This window comes from Gymnogyps californianus, chromosome 6 (assembly GCF_018139145.2).
Source record: "Gymnogyps californianus isolate 813 chromosome 6, ASM1813914v2, whole genome shotgun sequence".
Lineage (NCBI taxonomy): Eukaryota > Metazoa > Chordata > Aves > Accipitriformes > Cathartidae > Gymnogyps > Gymnogyps californianus.
The window spans coordinates 25,477,763-25,497,821 of record NC_059476.1 but is presented as its reverse complement, the minus strand read 5'-3'; the positions used below and the strand labels follow the sequence as shown (position 1 = coordinate 25,497,821).

Here is a 20,059-nt window from a genome sequence, read left to right as displayed (position 1 = left end):
GCCTTGAAACAGTTTGAAAGAGAACAAAATTAGATTACTGTTCTTAGGCTATTGCGGTAAGAACGTGTGGGATTTTTTTTTTTTTTGTAAGTGCTTCATCTTTCCTGCTTTATTTTGTGAAGCGCGTGCTCCTTGATCCAAACCACTTCTTGTGGGATGGGGCAAGACGACGAGCACGCACGTTCCTTGCTCCTGAACTACTACGACCAAGGGAAACACAAAAATATCTCCCCTCCCCCTCCACCGTTTCAGGTTCTCGTTGCAGTTAATAATAAACGTTAGTGCTCTCCTGAAGCGCAGGCCAGAGCGTGGCACATTGGACGTGGAGACCCAGGCGGGGACGTCGCGCCGAGCAGCTCAGCTCCCCGGGAGGAAAGAGGAGGCTTCTTCCCTTTGTCTTTGCGGCCCTGCGAGGTTTTGCTCGGGCTCCCGCCCGCCAGGCGGCGCTGCCGGCCCCCCCGGCGGAGGCGCAGGGCAGCGCCGGCGCGGGGCGCCGCTGCCGCGGGAGCGGCCGCTCTCCGCGGAGGGCGCCGGGCTCGGCCCCGCCGGGCTCGGCTCGGCCCCGCGCCCAGGCCTCGGCGGCCAGCCGCGCACCGCCTTCGCCGGCACCCGGCGTGCCAGTCCTGAACCCGATAGAAATCGCTTGTTTGGGGCAGAGGCAATCTCGGATCTAATACGAAGGGAAGTATTGCAGTATAAATGGATTTAGCCAGATAAAAAGAGATAGGCCGGACTAAACAAAAACCGTGGTGGTGTTGCTTGGTTCGATTTTTTTTTTTTTTAATCACGCTTGTAATCTCATTCACTCTGAAGGGTAAATAAATTGCAGTTGTATGAAAAACAATTGGTGCTACATGTGTTCATAACAGATGGGATCTTATCACAGTTTAACTGTAATAAATTCTGACTTCTGGAAATTGTAATCTTTACTCCATGTTAGATGTCTCTTTTCTACTGTAATAGTAGGGCTACAAACTTCTGAGAGCAAGCAGAAAAGTTTTGGGTGCTAGCGCTGCTCAAGAGCCAGACCATGCTCCTGCAAGCCTCTTCACAATCGCGGCTCTTTCAAAGTTTCTGTGAAAACCCGTCTGAAAAATCGGAAGGGAGAGAAAATCCTGGCGCATAGGGAGGCAAACAGCCGATTCTTCCCCCCGTTGGGTAACATTATTTACTAAAGCCAATGATAATAGTCCTTAAAACACACGCAGAAGAACTAAGAATGAACTCTGTGTGGAGAAGCCCTGGCAAATGACACATCACGCTTTGCTTTGCAAAGAGAGAAAATGTCAGAAGAAGAAACCCAGCCCCCGAGGAAACTGGGACCAAACTTTAGATTAATGCCCCTGCGCTTCAGATCACAAAATTAAAAAATAAATTCGAATAACCACTGAAAGGATAAGATTATAATAATAAATTGTCCATATTCACTGAGGCTGCGGGACTAATTATTTTCACCATCTCGCCTTCCCATTGCTGTTTATCAAGTCGCAGGATAAATGCTTGTAAATCCATTACATTTCCATAAATCCTTTCGCCGCTTTCTTTTTGGCCAATGCTTTTGCAACATTAATTGATTTTATTGCACTTTCTGAAGTCACTGTATATTAAACTCAAGCAAGTTTGCTCCGAAAGCGTTCTTTTATTCCTTCATCATATGAAACTCGTGAACGGGAATTACTGAAGCTACTGCAGACTCTAGTCTCTTTTTGCCTCTGCTGTGATCTTGATGGCAAATGCGAACTGCAAATTACAAATTTCTAATAATCTACGCTGTTACAGAAAACAGCCCCTTTATCGCTGGTGAAAAATTAGTCTAAGTCCAAACATCACATTTTCCTATTGTTTTTAAACGGGGGGAGGCATGAAATGCTACTGGGCGATCGAGACCAAAGAGACCTAGAAACACTTTGCGAGTCATTTACGTTACTGGATGGACAGCAGCTATTTTTAGGAAAGGATTTTCGATGTATAACTAGAAGTTCAATGCAATTTAGAAGTGACTACACGGGCTCCAGGTTCCTCAAACCCTTCTCCCTTTTTCCTCAATCACCTTAAGAAAACTAGACTCATCCAGCCTTAAACTGATTAATGATTTCTCACTTAATATCAGCTAATTTCCAGTTCCTTTACCTGTCACGCTAGCCCCACGATCATTATTTAAAAGCGTTAAAACCTGAAGCTGATGTTTAGAGCGCTCTCCCTCCGTCCCACGCCGCACCCAGGCACCCGGGCTGCGCAGCCCCAGCCCTCGGCAGCAAGCCCCCTTCCTCGCCGGCGGGGCCAGGCGCCCCCCGAGCGGCGAGGTGCGCCGTCACACAGCTGTTTGCAAGGCGTCGCCGTCAGACCTAACTAGGCAGCGTCCTCTCTGCCGGCGGTGTCCTACGGATTCACTTCAAGGCACTTCAGTGACGCAAGTGTCTTGTAAAATGAATAGGGATAATTACTGTAGATCACAGAAGACATGCAGAACTGACTGTTTTAGGTAGGACAGCAGAATGCCGGTAATTATGAACCTATCCTTCTCATTACAGGTTCAGCGTTTGTACTCTATCCTTGGTCGCCCAGCCTTTTTACTCACGTATGCTGCTACCCACTAAGACGTTTTGCAAAGGTAAACGCATCAGTTGCTAGTAATGCCGTCATTGTTTAGACTGGGAGGAGGAGGGGAAGGACAGGGGAAGAAAGCCCGAGGCGTCTAACCCTTGCCGGGCGGCGGGCGGGCAGCCCGGGAGCAGGGCAGGGCTCATGGCCCGGGGCGCGCCCGGCCCCCCCGCGCCGGGGCCAGCCCCCGGGACCCTGCCGCGGCGCCTCAGCAGGGCCCTCACGGCGCTTTGCCTCTTGGCCGAGACGGGGTCCGAGAGAAAGGCCGGGGCATCTGCCTGCTTTCCTCCTCGGTGGGACGCCGTGGGGCAGCGCTGCACCTCGGCGCCCTGGCCCGAGCAGCAGTCACCTCGGGGCCCTGCCGGCAGGGCCGGGCAAGGAAAGGCCTTGTCGTTGTGGCAAGGCCAGGAGAAGGACCATTTTCAGCCACTCAGCTTTTTCGAGGGAAAGCACCCTATTTGGGGAAGGCCACCTCTGCAGTTCATCCACTGCCATGGCTTTAGAGGGGTTGGTTCAACTGTGACTGGGACAGACAGCCCAGGTGTGAGGACACTGCAAGGGAAGTGATCCCACTCCTAACACCCTTTCAGCCATCACAACACCTAAAACTGCAGCTGCAGTACACTGTTTCAGTTTCACTGAAGTTACTAAGCATCAGCCCAGATTCTCAAACACAGCCAATCTACCTCACAGTTGCGAGGAAATGTCTCCCCTCTTGTACAACTCACAGCCCTTAATCCTCTCTTTGTGGAGATGTACTTTTTCCAACCAGGAAAGATCAACTGCTACCACTATCTACCATGCTTTTTCTCCATCCTTGAAGTACTTGTCTTGAGGCAGAGGAATACGTATCAATTCCCAGATCTGAAAGGTTTCAACCCCACAATTCTCACTTCTTATTAGAATAGCCTGGTGATCAGGACCACCTAATGTGGGAAAAATCTCCACTCCCTCCTTTGAAGGCATTTCACTTTGCATAAAAATGCACTAGGCCAGAGTAAAAGAGAAGGAAGGAACAAGACTATATAGTTTACAGGTTATGGTACTTGCCAAAGCCTGGAGCTCAGGTCTCCCAGTCAGTGCTCAGATTTAATCATGTTCCCACCTACTCTCTCTTTGCCCAAGAAAAAACTTTAAACATTCTACACAAAAAGGTAACACTTTCAACATCTCTTTTCCACCCTAGATGGTAATTAGAGGAGATGAGTCTACTGAGGTAGAGTAGGAAAAAATACAGATCTGTAGCCACTGAGTTATTAGACAGATAGCTATCTGAATAGGGACCTTCGAGTCACCATTTTTTAAAAGAAAGTAGAAACCACCATGGCCTGTTAGGTGCCAGCAAGCTTTGCCTGACAAGGCCTTAGTAAAAAGGCGAAGTTTCCCACCGCATGCATTGATTATACAGCAAAGAATAACTGGTTCTTGTAGTAGAGTTCCTGGCTGCGCAAGTAAAAATGTTTCTCCTCTTTGGTCTGTATTTTTGTTACTTTGTCCCACCCTACATGGAGCCACTGGTGGTCATCCCCTCTAACCACACACACATGCAGTCCCACTGCTGCTCACCCCTGCTTATATCAGGCTACCACAGAAATTCACTGACGGAGACTGGAACAAAGCTGCTCAAAATCTTACTTTCCCCTACATGTATTTTTACAACAAGATTAAGTTCATTTTGTCAACTTTTTTAGAGAAAATAAGTGTATAGCCAGTTTCCATCATGAAATACTTGAGCTCATGAGTCTGAGAACATTCACAAGATTTTTTTTTCCTCCTACATCGTGTGTCCCCATTCCCCCCCAATTTCCCTCCCTTTGCAAGATTACAATTTCCTTAAATATATATTGCACCAGCAGGCCCAGGGAATGTGTTCCAGATAAAACAGATGAGTAGAAATAAGTTTCTTTAGAAGGATCAGCTGCTAAATACATGCCAGTAGAGGTGTCAAACATTTTATGACAAGAGCTAGTCACATTTATAATTATGGTCTTCAGGCTGACTCTACGGAGTTAGGATAAAATGTTATGCTTGAGCAAAAGCAGATATCCTACATACATCAATAGATTTATAAAAAGATTGAGAAAGGAATTTAGACCAGAGCAACTAATTTTTCTAGTTTAACTGTATCATTTAGTTGAGAAACAAATAGTTGTTGATGTATCTACAAATCAGGTACTGACAAATTCTGAGAAAACTGGCTACTCAAAGTGCCACAATCTTGTTCTAGAGTTAAATAAGTTGGAAAAGTGTTATAATCAGTCCTACCTCCTCAATGGACAGTCAACACTTTTTTTTTATTATTTTAACTTACCTATTTCTAAAGTAACTGAATTAGAACAGTACATTTTCCTACATGTAGATATTATTGAAGTAAAAATACTGGTAAACTCTACCACTACTGATAGATGATGCCAGTATAGTTTATCCCTATTAGAGAAGGTACTTGTGAATCATCATAGCCACATACCAGGTCACAGGTCATGAAGAAAGCTAACTGTGTAAGGGAGAAAATATTTATTCTAACTAAAACATTTGAACCTGTATAAACATAGTGTTCCACATGGTTAATTGTGTTTTCTGGTTAATGGGATTGTGTCAACTTACATTTATACTTTTAAGCTATTAAAACTTGCACACACCCTAAGTTCACAATCAAATGTGAAATTCTAGTCAGCCTGAAATCAGCAGAAGTTTTCTAGCAATCCTAAGGAAGGCAGGATTTCTCCTGGGGAAAAAAAAAGCCCTAAAGCTTACAAATTCTAATTCCTTATAAATAAAAACTAAATATGTGCACCACAGTTGTACAATTCATGACAATTTGGGAAGGGGCTTGGGAGTACCTTGGAGCAAACTATGGGAATTTTACTTTTCTGTCTGTGATGAGAAGGTTCAGTGGACAAAATCTGAAGAGACCATGCAAGGTAGATCAGTAACAAATAGGTAAAAAACCCCCATTGAACACGTGTACTTTTAGATGTTATGCAAAACGGAGCAGAGTAGGTTTTGGCCATTGTATCACAGACACAGTCAACTTTGAGCTGATGCCTCTCAAGGTAATAAGAGCATGGGGAGTTTAATGAGCACATCTGTCTGATCAGTTGTCTCTCATGTTTTACTCAAGAAATTGCTGCATTTCAATGATGGGCAAGACGTTTTACCTTGTATATATTATTTTCACAGAAAAGACTTGTCCAGGTCCTTTCCCAAGAAAATAATGTTAAAATTAACTAAAAACCCCTTAAAAATTCCTTTAAATTAATAAGAAAATAAAGGAAAACTGAAAGATTCTACGTGTAAAAGAACAACTTTTTTATGCAGAGCACCTCTGAAAATACATCTGTTCTGATAGCTAATCATCTTGGATGAAGCAAACACAATAATTTAGTTTTATTGCTCAGTAATTTAGCTCAGTTTTTGTATGCATAGATACACAGAATAGTTTACACACTAACTTGAGTACTAGCAGAATGAGGTAGTGAGTTTTGCATCTCCATCTTGAAAACAATTATTGCACAACCATGTTATTTCATCATCTATTGAATGTTCAACTCATTTGTGCAACGTTATCCCAGTCTTTTTGTTGCAGATATTAAAATGAGGACAGGCATATTTCTGTGAAGTCTCTTTTGATGTATTTTGTAATAGTTTAATTCTGGAAAAAATGCGTTGTGAGCCTTAGAACAGATAAAAGGAAACTATGCTCTCCACACCCCCATCACAAACTGCCCTTAGGAATGTGAGTACATACAATTCTGGAAGTGTAATAATCATCATCTTGCTCATTACCTGGGACCTCCAGGGCTAAATCACAAACCTTTACACCTCGAGTTAAATACCCTAGCAAGCAGCTGTAGCATACTCATATCCGCTGTTGGCCAGATGCAGACACAGAGCGGGAGGCATAGACACAGCGAACAGTGGGCTACATATGCATACCTACTCAAAAGCAAGTTAAAGATTGGCTAGAGACTAATCCATTTTATAGGCTAAGAAATTGATTTTCAGAGGAGCTGAACTACAGGTGCTCAAGTCTCTTAAAAAAAAAAATCAGCTTAACTCTGGTAGTACTATTAGCAGGGTTCACTACAGTATAGCAAAGCATGGGAAACATTATCTTAGATTCTGGCATTCCGTAAGTCAGGGTCCATCGTGTGCAGTGTGACACAGGTATTTTTTTCCTGGAGTGGTGGCTAAGGGCATTTGTTCATAACTACAAAACTAGGGACAGAATGGACTATAAATGTTGTCCATAGCAGTAACATCCAGTTATTTTTGGATGCAATGTACAATGCACTTAAAATCCTCATCAGAACAATAAGAGGTGATAAGATGCTTTATTTTCTGTTACTGATAAGTAATGAGAATATTAGGAATAAGCCAGTTGTAGAAGTCAACTCTGGATCAAGTAAGACAAAACCAATGTAAGCTAAACAGGAAAACAAATGAAGTAGGTCTCTAAAGGTTTCAATTTCAGAAGGGCAAACTCTGGTGTAGTCATGTCAGCTGGACTGATGAGCTAATAGATTGAGTAGGGAGCAAAGTCTTACAAATATTTCACATCAAGAATGTTAAAATGGTCAAGAATCTATATTTCAAACACAGGAAACAGAAAAAAGAAACCCAGAAGGTGGTACTCCAGGCCTAACTGGATACACTATCACCTCAAGAAATGTGTTACATGTGACAAAAGAAACAAACGTAACATAGGGGGAAAAAAACATTTTGTTTGCTAATCAGTCCTTATCTGAGAAGCACAGGGGTGAAGTAAGAATTGCCAAAAGAGGAGCTATGTTAGGCTTTGCAAAGGCTGTTAAAATGGATGAAGATATTTTTTCAGTTACATAAATAAAATGGAAGAAAGAAAGGAATGCATTAGAGATTAAGGATAATGCAGGCATGTTCCCAACCTCGTATTGATATGTTGCATTATTTTATATAAGAAGGGCAATACTGAGCATGGGGTGAAAGGAAAATAGCTAATAGGAATGATGTTAGAGAATGAAAAAAAGGTGAAGTAGAAACAAAATCAAATCTGATATAGCTCTAAACTCTAGGAGTCTAGTTAATCTCCACTCCAGCTTAGAACTCTAGAATATGAGACCACAACAGTAGCAAGGACTTTCTACCAAACTTAACCAAAAAAAAGGGGCACAAAATGAATAAAGACTATTTTAAGAAGGGAAATATGATGTCTGAGATTGCTATGTTTTTCATTCCGATTCCAGTAATAGCCAAAACTTCGCAATTACAAGTTGAAAGTAACAAGGCACAGAAAATAAAAAAGAAATATTCAGAAGATATAGTCTGGGATTATTCAAAGTAGATCACAACACACTAAATAACTTTCTCTGATTTTAAAAAACCCCAAATCCTAGCATTCCAGGCTAAAAAAAGCATCATTGATGTAATTTCTCAACATTAATAAGAAGGCTCTGCTAAAATACAATGACTATAGATCACCAGGGTATGGCAGCTGGTGTAATTTCCAACAGAGACAAGAAAAAGTAATAGCACTGTGTAAAGCACTGGGAAGAGCTCACCTGAAATACTGCATACAGTCTAGTCACTTGCATTCGAGAGATTAACTGGAACTAGACCAGGTAGAGGAGAAGGACTACTAGGAAGATTAGGGCAATGGAAAGCCTATTTTATGAAATGAGATTAAACAAGCTTGATTTGTTTAGTCTACTATAACAAAAGCTGAGAGAGGATAGGATTGCTGTCTCTGTTAGTTAAAAAGCTGAGAGGAAAAAAAAAAGGACTATTTAATTTAAAAAAGAATTTTGGCACAAGACCAAATGGACTTTAGCTGGCAGTGAATAAACTAAGTTTGAAATTAGAAGATGGTTCTTAACCAACAGAGCACTGGTGATGAACCTTTCTGATAGCTGGTGCAGGGGTGGTTTTTTTGCATTGGTGTGGTTTTGGTTTTTTTTTTTTTTTTTTTTTTTTTTTTTAAGTGTATGGTGGTAGGTCATTGTTTTTGACTCTATCCCAGGTCAGTGCCAATGGCAAATGACTCACCAGAGATACTGTAAAGCAATCACGTTCTGTAACAGCCATCCTCTGGGAATAGTGGGAATAAACCACAAAACTGTTGTTAAGATGGAGTACACCACACTTCAAAAAAGAATTACCTGACGTGACGGCTGCAATAGGGAGGGGAGGACTCAGTAGCCCAGTGAGCGCCTTCCTGTTCTAAAGCCTTGTGATGGAGGAGTTGGTAGGTCAGATTAAATCTACCACGATTAAAAAACATTTTTGTAATAGAAGAAACTGCGTGATATTAATGGTTAGGTAAACAATAGTCTAAAACCTGTGTATTTTTCCTTCTAACACTTAAGAAGCCCCAGTTTGTTTTTTAACAACAGAAGTAAATCACAAAACCACCAGTTAGAGCCAACCACATTACAGATAAAAAAATGCTATAGAACTTCCTTCTGAAGAGGAAAGGCACCCTGATGAACTACTACATTTCCCTGTGGAAAATGAGTTATTAGCAAAATCCATAAAATCTTAAGTTGAACAAATTAACTTTTATATTTTTGAAGAAAATAATCCTGCCAAAAATAATTCCTCTTTAAAATGGAAAACCATACTGCAAGATACATAAGTAGCAGACAACCTAAAGGCTACTTTGATATCAAACATAAAATCCTCTCTTTTAAAGAAAAATAGCTCTTTATAAAGAAAGTTTACTTTCAATAACAAAGGGAATAACATTTGAACCAAAGAAGACTTAAGTAGATGATGATTTGTGAAAGAATTTTTCTTGAAGTATAATTTAAAAAGGTCTGAAAGAAGTTAACGTGACAAAAAATTCCTCAGAGGAAAAAAAGGTAACCTAATTTCTGCTTAGTCACTGACCTGCTCGCAGTCCTCACGGGTGCTCCCTGCTGCTCTTGTGCATAGCCCTCCCCACAGGGCCATGCAGCCTGTCGCCGAGGTTTCAGGGAGCACAGGAGAGCCAGGCCCATACTGACCCAGCCGCAGCTCAGCACCTGCTCCTTACTATCCATCTTTCTGGTAGCAGAAAACAGCTCCTACTTCCATCTTCCCAGAGCAGCCAAATGCTGGACTATCTGCACTGAAGCCTCCTGGTAGCCATTCTTTCCCTTTTAAAGAGGAGCCTGGTGTGACAAGAGTTGATTTTTCCCAGGTGAGCAAGTTGAATCACACAGTTTCTTTCAATTTGCCCAATTAATGTTACTCAGCGCCCCACGCTGGGGATGGATGCTGGTGGCCCAGCAGATTTCCATGAGGTGGCTGTAAACTCTGGGAGATGCCTGCAGTGGCTGTACCTCAGGCTGGGTTTCCTCTCACGAGTAACCGGGGAGGCGGACATGCAAATACTCCCCCTCTCCAGCAGCCATGGCTGACTCCACAAGTGCCTTTGGGCCCTCACTGCTGAGGAGCTGAGGCAGTGGTGCGGCTCCCCCTGAGGGGAGTTGCCGGGGAACCTTCTAGAACCCCGTGGGGGGCAGGGGGGGTGCTGCCGGCGGGACACGGGGCTGCAGGCCCTGGTGGAGAAAGCCCGCCTGGCCCCACTGGGCCCCAGCTGCCAGCCATGTCTGTCAGCCCTGTGCAGGCCGCCTCAGACGACACGTGTGGCTGCAGGAGTCATTTCAGCTTTGCTTTTACAGCCCATGCATGTGGGAGCGGGCATTTTTTGTAGTGAATAAGGTGCTGCTGACATGACAGCCCTGAGGAAAACTCCAGGTCTAAACATCCCACGTGCTGGCTAGTCCCCTGGCTCCAGCCAGCTGAGGAATCCTGTGTTTATTAGGATGAAGGAACGGTGCTTTGGATTGCACCCGTGCTGAGTATCCCACGTATACAAATGAGAGACAGTCAGGCCTTAGTAATTACTCTTTTTCCAGACAGTTTTTACCTTGAATACTGTGGAGCTGATGCTCTCTGAAAGTAATACTGAGCTCGTGCAAGTGGAGTGACACAAGTATGGGCTGCATCGTTCCTAAATATATCTTTATTTTATTGTGCCATAGATCAGAATAGCCAATAATGGGTGAGACTGATGATACACATTTAAAGAACAAAAACGTATCTGAAATGGAGGAATTATCTTGTTCACTGATCCTATTTCAGTAATCTAGAATGACCTCCCCAGCAAGAAAACCAACTGGTCTTGGGCTTGAGCGCTTCTGAAAAATGTTATCACCAAATGTTTGTGTAATGCCTGATATCTATAGTCTGCTGTGATGTTAAACAGGGATGTGGACTCCTGCCTACAGCACGTAAACTGTAAATGTGATAATAGTACTGACCTCTTCGTTCCAGTCTGCTGGGGGAAGCACCGGGACTGGAGATGTAATTGTAGTAGGAAAAAAAGCAGATCCATCTCTTCATGGGCTCTTCAGGAATTGCTCTCTGCTGAGAATACAGCTGGGGCAAGTTCATGTCAAACATGCCTGAACAGCCAGCACCACATAATTTCTTATGGACTAGAAAGTAGCCATTTGGTGGTGGCAACTTTTAGGCACAATTGAACTAAAAGATATACTTGTTTATTCAGAGAAAGATGCTAATAAGGCCACCCAGTCTTGAATTGTTAAACCCTGTATTAGAGAAGAATATTAAAGTGGAGGTACAAAAACTACACAAAGTAGAATATGAACAATTTCAACTACATATTAAGAGTAACTACCGATATTTTAAATCATGAGCAGCAGGTCCCAGTTGTATACATTCATTAATTTTGTGTCTTCCTTGAAATGTATAGCTTGCTATTTTACTTTTCTAAAAAGTAACCACAGCTAAAATCAGTAACAGAGATAAACGATAGAAATGTAACAGTGGAAGTTCAGGGGCTTGGACATTAATGTTTTATTCAGGCTTTGAGACAGTACTCATGACAGAACTAGGCAAACACAGCTAGCAAACACAAATACTTAGACTATGTGAAGAAAGGAAGGCCTTTATGGTTAAAAGGTCTAATGTGGTTTTTTTTTTACTGAACTAGAACAAAGATTTCCCCCACCCACCCCCCAAAAGAAAAGCAACTTTGCTTTCTTCTCCTGGACTTTTATATGAAGTTGATGGAGCATTGTCAAAAACTCTCCCTTTTGGCTATTCAGCAAACAAGGGAAGAAGGTGGTTTTCCTTCTCTCCATAGTACTTACTAGTTTGCTAATGACATTGAACACAAAATATGAAGGATACGCAGTTCATAAAACCTCCAAAGGACACAAGAAATAGTAGATTAATAAGGGTGGGGGCTTGTAAGATCTATGCTTATTCTGCAAGCAAATGTGAAGTTTTCAGATCTGTCAGCTGCATTTAGTAACAGAGATACAGATTTCCAGTAAATGCAAGCAGGAATAGACTGGCAATTTATCTATATACAGAGTTGTGCTGATTTGACTAAAGGCTTGACTGCATGTGGAATTATTCAAGAATAAAAGCAGCATTCTTACTGAATAACTTCTTGTGCAGACGTGCTTGTTGAAGAATACAAACTAGAATAAGGTAGGTAATCATGTTATGTGATAAGCTTCTATACGTAGAATATATTTGTAGGGCTGTTACTGCTAAAGTCACACCCTGCCTCAGCCTGACATAATTTTCAAGTACATTAATATCTTAAACTTGAATTTTTAAAAACCTCTTCATTCAAAATTCTAGGAATCCCTTAAAGGATTTTTTTTTTTCTGTTGAAAATGACTTGTCTTAATTTGATTGAGAACAGATTTTAAATACATTAAATCACTGTAGAATTCCTGTACTTTCCTTACAAATTTCATGCAATCCAGAGTCTTACCTGAGCTCAAGCCTCTGAAATTTGGATTTATGTGTGGCTTGAACTCATGTCCTGTCATTCTGGGGACATACTGACTTGACAGTGTTCCAGTGTCAGTTCCACAGTTCCCTAGGGTGAGGATTTCTGGCCCTTCTGTTTACCTGTTCCCACATTCCTTCTCTGTATAAGAAACTGCATCTTCCAGCTGTCTGTGCATCAGCAGTCTCTGGTCAGATGTCTCTATGAAGTGCTAGGAGAATGGAGAATCGCACATGAGTTCTGATTGCCTTCTGGTGTGAATAGAGCAGAAAGTGTCATTTCGGGAGGGACATCCGCAGTTGTGCTCTGTATGAAAGCTTGTGCAAGAAACAGCAAAAGAAGTGATAGAATAAATGATTAGCCTTTGGCTTGAGAGAACTAAAAATTTCAGCATCTAATCCTGCATAATAAAGAGACCAAAGCAGTTCTAAAAATTATCTATTTCCTTCCTCTGTTGAAAGGACTAAGAATGTCCTACCTTTTCTTTCCTCACCCCTCAATCAGCACGGAGATTGCAGTCTCACAAGCAAAGTCTTTAACAGCACAGTGTGAGTTTTAGGACATAAAAGGAATGGTCTGAGGCAGAACTAGGGAATAATAGGTTGCAGAGGGAGAGATGGGAACAAGAGGAAGTCACAGGGCTCAGAATATTGAGTAAATGGGAAGGTCTAGGACCCAATACCAAGGGTCTGCTCAGGCAAGAGGTAGAGAAGAAGCAACAAAGAGCTTTAGTTGGTGAGAACTTGTCATCTTTACTATTGTTCTAGACCAATTGCTCTCTGCATTGGAGGATTTTCCAGATTGTGACTCACAGAGTCATTGTTCATGGTGTATTGCACTATGAAATGCCTTAACTTCATGAGGGAAGAAGGCATGCTACTTCCTCGGCACCGCTCTTCTTCCATCATAATCTCTAGCCCACCAAGTTAAAGTGGGCCCAGATGGCTTCAAAGCGTGATAAACGTTTTTAAAATCAGCTAATTATTTCTAGCTATACTTGAATTGATGACTGAAAAAAAAGGAAAAAAATCAAAGCTGCAATTATAGGAGATGTGTACATGCTTCTCTATGCACTCTCACTGTATAACTTTGTCTTACTGCTATACTGTTAAATATAGTTTTACTAGTGTTAGCTTTATGGCATAGTCTATGCTGAGTCACAGTGGATTAAATCAAAGATTAAATTAAGAAGTTCCTTAGTCACAACCATCTTAGGCCACTGGTCTTTCCCCTTTCAGAAGAGAAAAATGGAGACGTTGTTAGTAAAATATAGACATAATTTTAATGTTTCTCCGCTAATCGTTAATGCTTGAGAATTTTCTAAACAGGAAAAACTCAAGACAGCTGGAGATTCTGTACAGGTCAAGCATGGCCTGTTCTGTAGAGTCCCCTCCTATACCTAATCTGCTAAGCAAACAGCAGCAATGGAAAATCCTTTTAGTATAGGTGCTGTCCAGCTATAGAATTGCAAAACCTTAGGTCTAGGGATTAGCATCGTTTTAGGAATGATGGAGGGAAGCCTGCATCCAAGGCTTCGCTAATCTGAAAAAGTAGTAATGTGTCAGCCTTTTAGTTTGATCCCCTTGTGCAATAGTCAGGCCTGACAGTTTTTGGTTTTAGGTGTCTTAAATCTACAATAATTACTGGTCTGTCTGTGAGTTAGTAAACTGGCCTGAAACAGCTTTTGAACAAGTGAATGATCAGAGATGAAATAAAGACATATTAATTATGTAAAATTGTCAACTTTTGGCCTTGCAAGCTGCTTAGTGTAGAAGGAAAGGCTTTTTTTCTGTCTTTCCAATGATAAAAAATACTTGTTCTTTCCTTGCTTTGGTAGGACTTTCCACCTTAGATAGGTCTGAGACAAACACCCAGATTACTGGGGAGCAGATGGGGAACCAACAGGGAAATTTTTCTTGGATGACCTATGGCAAGAAATGCATAAAGACTTGTAATGCAGATTTAACCAGCACCTCTCATTCAGTGAAGAACTGAAAAGTGTAAAAGAGAGAGAGAAGTGAGAAAACAGGGGTGAAACTGCAGCCCCTTCGTTCTCTCATGCTGAGCCAGAGATGAAGGAGCAGAACTGAGGGCAGTTGGAGGATTACCCTGCTGTCCCACTAACTTAAATTGCTGAACCCTGCTTTAATATACATGGGTACCTGTGGATAGTCCTTCACACTCACAGCCGTGCAGTGACTGACAGATGAGGAACAAGTCCATGAACTTGTGCAGCAAACAGCTATTCCTGGTTCTCACTAATTCCCGTGCAACCACTCAGCTCTCCACTACCGTTACCAGCGAGACTGTGTTGCCTAATATTAATGTTCCTTTAACACATACCTTTTCAATTTTGTTATTTACTACTGGCAGAAGGGATTCTTGTAATGGTTTTCATTACAGTATTTGGTATTTAAATACTTTTTCATTGTTAATAAATTGGTTTAATTGTAAAACATGTTAACGTGTAAGTGCTTGGGGAAAAAGGAAGGGTCATGAAGTTATATCAGAAAGCTTTCATAATGTTCAAACTATTTTATAATGCTAGAAAAAAACAACAGTAAATAAACAGTACACTACAACAGCACACTCCATTCCTTCATTATTCCTTCACACAGGTTACCACTCATTGTGGAGATGGGGCACACAGCCCCAAAAGGATTACACATCCTTTTTTTCAGTAGTGGCAGATGCTTTCTTCTTGTTAGTACTGGGCCTTGAGCCTTTTCTCAGTAGTAACTTTCACTCTGCATCTAATTTTCAGCTGTACAGATGCAGAACATCAAAATAACATAAAAATCACTGTACACTTCAGCATCCTAGCAGCATCATTGGCAGCACCATTTTTCCTTCAAAGACACCTTCTTTTACTGTTCTGCAACTGTGTAGTTAAGCTTTCTGCTGTATGCTCTCAGTAGACTTGATTCTGTCAAACAAGGGCAAGACACACTGTTATTCAGGAAGTCTCATCTTGTCCAGATAAATAAAGTTAGCCTAAGGACACTGTGCCTTCACGTTGAATAGTACTCAGTGCCTTTGCAGTCAAACAAGACCTGCATAATAATTAAATAATACCTTTTAGGTATCATGTATACAAGTGCTATTGATGGAGATAATGGACTTAACAAAGCCGGCACAGTCTCAAAGTTACTATTTCAGACATGTTAAAAACGTTCTCAGTTTGTGGATATATCGCATTATTAGCTGCTTCACAAACTTCACTGCCACATCACTAATGTTTGCCTTTTAACACCAAAGTGGTTAGTTAAACACAGAAGACAACCAAATTCTGCATAGCAAAAATGTGTTTATATATATATATATATAAATATATATAAAACTTTTAAAGAAAAAATTTAGTTCTGAATATGTGTTCCATGAATTGAAAACTGGAACTACATTTTTCCATTAAAAATTGTTTTCAAATAAGATTGAGATTTGTTTTTTTCTGTTTTGGTCAGCAAAACCTAGGTGAATTCAAAACAAAATATAATAAAATCCTTTAAATCTGAAAGATTTCCATGCTAACAATAACCTCTAATAATAGTTGTATTCTCTTAGGAGAAATAACTGGCACCTTGATTGGCACCCTTCAAGCAGTATAGTGGCTGCTTGGCACTTAGGTTTGCAGTAGAGTTGCAGTACCTCTATGCGTCCAAGAGACAAAAATGACTATTCCACACTATTCCAGGTTGCAGCTAGACTTTGTCTGTAGTGAAATATGTCTGTTAAGGCCAAGTCCCAACTCGGCCATGTGATTTTTAACTCATTACAAAGCTGCTTAGGCTAAACTTCTCTTTTCTTGGAATATTTTTTTTAAGAAAGACTAAAAGAAAATGGGATATTTATTTTAAAGCTCTGTGGTTATTCTAGAAAAAGAATTGTCAGACAGAAATCCTCTGCTCATGAAACAAGTACACCGCTAACAGGAGCTTCCTTCACTGGATGGGCTTCTTAGTGAGATTCCCAAACAAAAAGATCACCAACATCACTGGAAGTCACCCCTTGTCTACAGCAGTGTAAGGATTGATCTATGGGTCCTGTCTATGATATTGGTTTGGTAAGATAAAACCTTTTGCACCACTGTCTGGAAGCAGCAAGGGCAGCTGCTCCGACAGGGAATGGGGAGGCAAGGGCAATGCCACGGTCACCAGGGCAGACTCCTGGCTGTCCCAGTGAGAAAGCAGGGCAGGACCATAGATAGCAGCTGACTTTCAACCAAGAGTTCAGACCATTAGACAAGTTTGTGGTGATGAGGCAGGTCCAAGGTCAAGCTGGCAGTCTATCTGCAGGTCAGGATCAGACCCAGTAAGTGTAACTGAGGTCATGATCTCTGAGCAGGTCCATGGTGACAAAGTGAGGCCAAGGCCATCAGCCCATGGGTCGGGCTCGGCATCAGTGGGGCCCATGGCCAGGCTGGAGACTGGCACTCCTATGGTCTAGCTCAGGCAAGGACTGAGGGAGCTCCAGGGCCCGTGGGCAGGGGTTGGGGGAGGCCCTGGGTGAAGCTGGTGAGGGCCATTAAGGCATACTAGAGCCCTGAGGGCCCTGACAACTATGGAGTAGAGTACTATCACCAACTCATGTCATGTGGGCCATGCAAAACTCATTAAGTGTTAAGAACTTTTACCTTCTGATGTTTGAAGACTTACTAGAGATGAAGCAGTCATTCCAGAGTTGTCATGTTCCCTGGAAAAAGTGTTAGAGTACAGTTTTATCACTTCTGTATATTATTTAAACCTAACATACCACTTCCACTCAAACTCAAGTCATTTTACCAGTGAAAGAGAAGTGGAAAATGCAAATTGCTATTCGGTAGAGATGGATGTGTAATTCTGAGTATGTCCAAAACTCTAAATTTAAGAAAGTCATGCCAGGGACATCTCTTCAGTAAAGTTTCACTGCAACAAAAATGTCAAGTCTTAACTTTCAGTCTGAAACTTTTTATTCCTTTCATATAGAACAAGCTTACTGACTGACATACATGGGCAATTATCTGAAGGTAACGATTAGTCTTACTGCAGAAGTGTGTGAATTTTGTGCTATTCATAGAGTCTCAGTTTGGACCCATTCTAAGGGTTATTCACTAAAGAAAAATGGGAGTATATAAGAGGCTGTCTGCTTATAGTGAATTTTTAATGCAGTTAATATTGGCTTATTTTGTGTAAATAAACAAGAATTGAGAAATCTAAGGCTAGGTAGAGGTCAGATTTTCTCATTTAGAGTCTGTTCCTAAAAGGCTTCTTCTCTCAAATAGCACCTCATACAGAATGCACAAAAATGAAAGTTTTAGTCAATTAAGTTTGTTTAAATGACATTATGGACAATAAGCACAAATTGTTTCAGAAAGTGTTATCCTAGTGTTCAGAGACCTTGTACTTAGGCAGTCGGCCAGAATCTGTCACCATGGATTCACAACAATCAAAGCCTTGACAAGTTTTATGTTTAAAGAAAACCAGTTAGTCAATTAATGGTTAAAGACTTCAAAACATCTTTTTGTTAGTATGACACTGATTCAAAAGATAAAAGACGAAGCAAATCCTTTCAACGGTTTTCTGTTCTTTTCTCCAAATCTTCTGAGGAGGAGGAATGACAAAAAAAATCCAACCACAAATCCTGCTAGAACACATAATAGTTAACTAGTAGCCAATCGTTTAGAGTAACTCTTCCATTAGCAATTGGTACATTTCCTCTAAAACAGAAAGAAACTTTCAATAGATTTTACGGTTTCAGACTTGAGACTTTTCTTTAATTGGATGTCGCCATTTAATTTTGAATGAAATAGTTTTTCTTTTATTGCATTCTGATACATGCCAGCTTTGACAGAGAGAGCAAGCAACATAATGCTCATATGGCACATTAAGAGCCACACTTTCTTGTGGCTTTGCACTTCAGAGACCCTAAATTCTACAAAATTTGTTCATTAAAAGGCTTGATTGCAGCAGTCTCTGTGTTAGAGGTAATGCAATAATTGAAGGAGGCACAATTGCTTTTTGCAAAACCTATTTTTGAACTCTATGAAGGGAGAAAATAACAAATTGTCTGCCCCAATTTCTCTTCATATTCTTTAGCTAGCTCAATCAAACATAGCTGCACTTAATGCAGGAGCTCCTCAATGAAATTCTGTGGCCCTGGTAATACAGAAAATCAGACTGCATCATCATAGAGATTTTTCTCATCCTGAAATCTAACGAGGTATCTTTTAGCAATCTGTCTTTCTTCAGAAAACACATGATTCTGATTCCTAAAGCTGCTCAGAACTCACTGTTGTAAGTGCCATCAAGCAGCCTCTAAATATTATAACGAGGCTCACGATGGATGTAATGTAAGCACATGCATACACACTGCCTTGTAGATTTTGTTTGCTTACAACTTTGACCCTCCTGAGAAGCCATTTGGATGGCTTCTAGAACAGCCAAGGATTTAGGGTGTGCTGATTTCCTTAAGAACCTCTTAAAGAAAATTTGGCCCCAGTACATGCCTGCCCAATTCTGTTGACATCAGCAAGTTCGTGAAAAAACATAAATTGTTTACTGGAGGCAAATTCAGTGCTTTCTCTCAGTGGCCTAAATTTGGGAAAATATCCCTATTAGGATTAGCATTCAAACAGAAAACAGTGCTAACACATTGCTGGGCTCAGCTTTCTATCTGGAATTCTACAATCCAATTGTTATAAGTTCTCATGAGTAGTGTTGTCTTCCAAAATACCACAGTTTTCTTGGTATCCAAGAGCTCCAGCTATGTAGATGACCTGGAATATACAATTTAGATCTTCAAATGCAGTGGGTGTAACATCTGCAGACCTTGCCTTAGGTTTAAGCATATTCTATGTAGAAGTATAAGATCCAAAGTCAGACAAAAAGTATGTTCTCCTACCTGAGTTTCAACACCAGTCTGGAAAATTTTTTGGCCTAAAGCTGCTGAGGATCCTTCTACTGTAAGACCACAATTTTTTTAAATTATTATTTTCAGATCAGCTTGCTTCCTTTATCAGTGAACAGACCTGCAGCTAAACCAATTCTCCTGTTGCAAAATATTGCACAGGTTTTCCCCTCTTCCACTCAGAGAATCAACTTCTGTCCTTTAATTGCATCCATCCAAATCATTTTAAACCCCTCTTTTACTTCTTTCTGCCCTATTTCAATAATTGACATACTGAAAGGCACCTGCAGAAAAGATTGGTGAAGCATCTTCCAGCAGCCATCAACTTTCTGAATGTATAAATTGTTTATTCAGAGTTCAGTCACAAAGATCAAATAGTCTCTTCACTCCTATTGTGGTAACAGCTTTGTCAGTAAGGTAGACACATATGCATTACACAGTACCACCGTTTTTGGAAAAACAGCATCAAAGCGTCGGCCGGAATTCATTAGTTGTATTTAAATAGATTCCCAAACATCACAGAGTCTAAGGAATGGTAGAGGGCAGCTTGGGGACAGCTTGTAAGGGAACTAAGAAATTATATGTCCTTAGTACTTTTGTCGTTGTTAATATGAATAGTGGTTACTAAAGTCCATGGAGATGTCTTCAGCTATTCAGGTTAAAGGTCTCTCTTTCCACAAAACTACCATTACTCCATCTACCTGGCTGATAGCCTCTCCACCTCATAGTGCTAGGAAGGGATTTTCTTCTATGCATAAATTACATTAAATTAACCATCAC

General features: G+C 41.0%; 1 protein-coding gene across 1 annotated transcript in view; it reads right to left on the bottom strand.

Annotated features, from left to right (window-relative positions):
• LRMDA (leucine rich melanocyte differentiation associated) overlaps positions 1 to 17,282 on the bottom strand; it is a 744,727-nt gene extending 727,445 nt beyond the window's left edge. The window contains exon 1 of the mRNA XM_050898592.1: positions 17,279 to 17,282. Coding sequence (XP_050754549.1) covers positions 17,279 to 17,280 — 2 coding nt within the window. The 5' untranslated portion in view covers positions 17,281 to 17,282. The remainder of the gene's footprint in view (positions 1 to 17,278) is intronic.
• Positions 17,283 to 20,059: the final 2,777 nt, after the last annotated feature.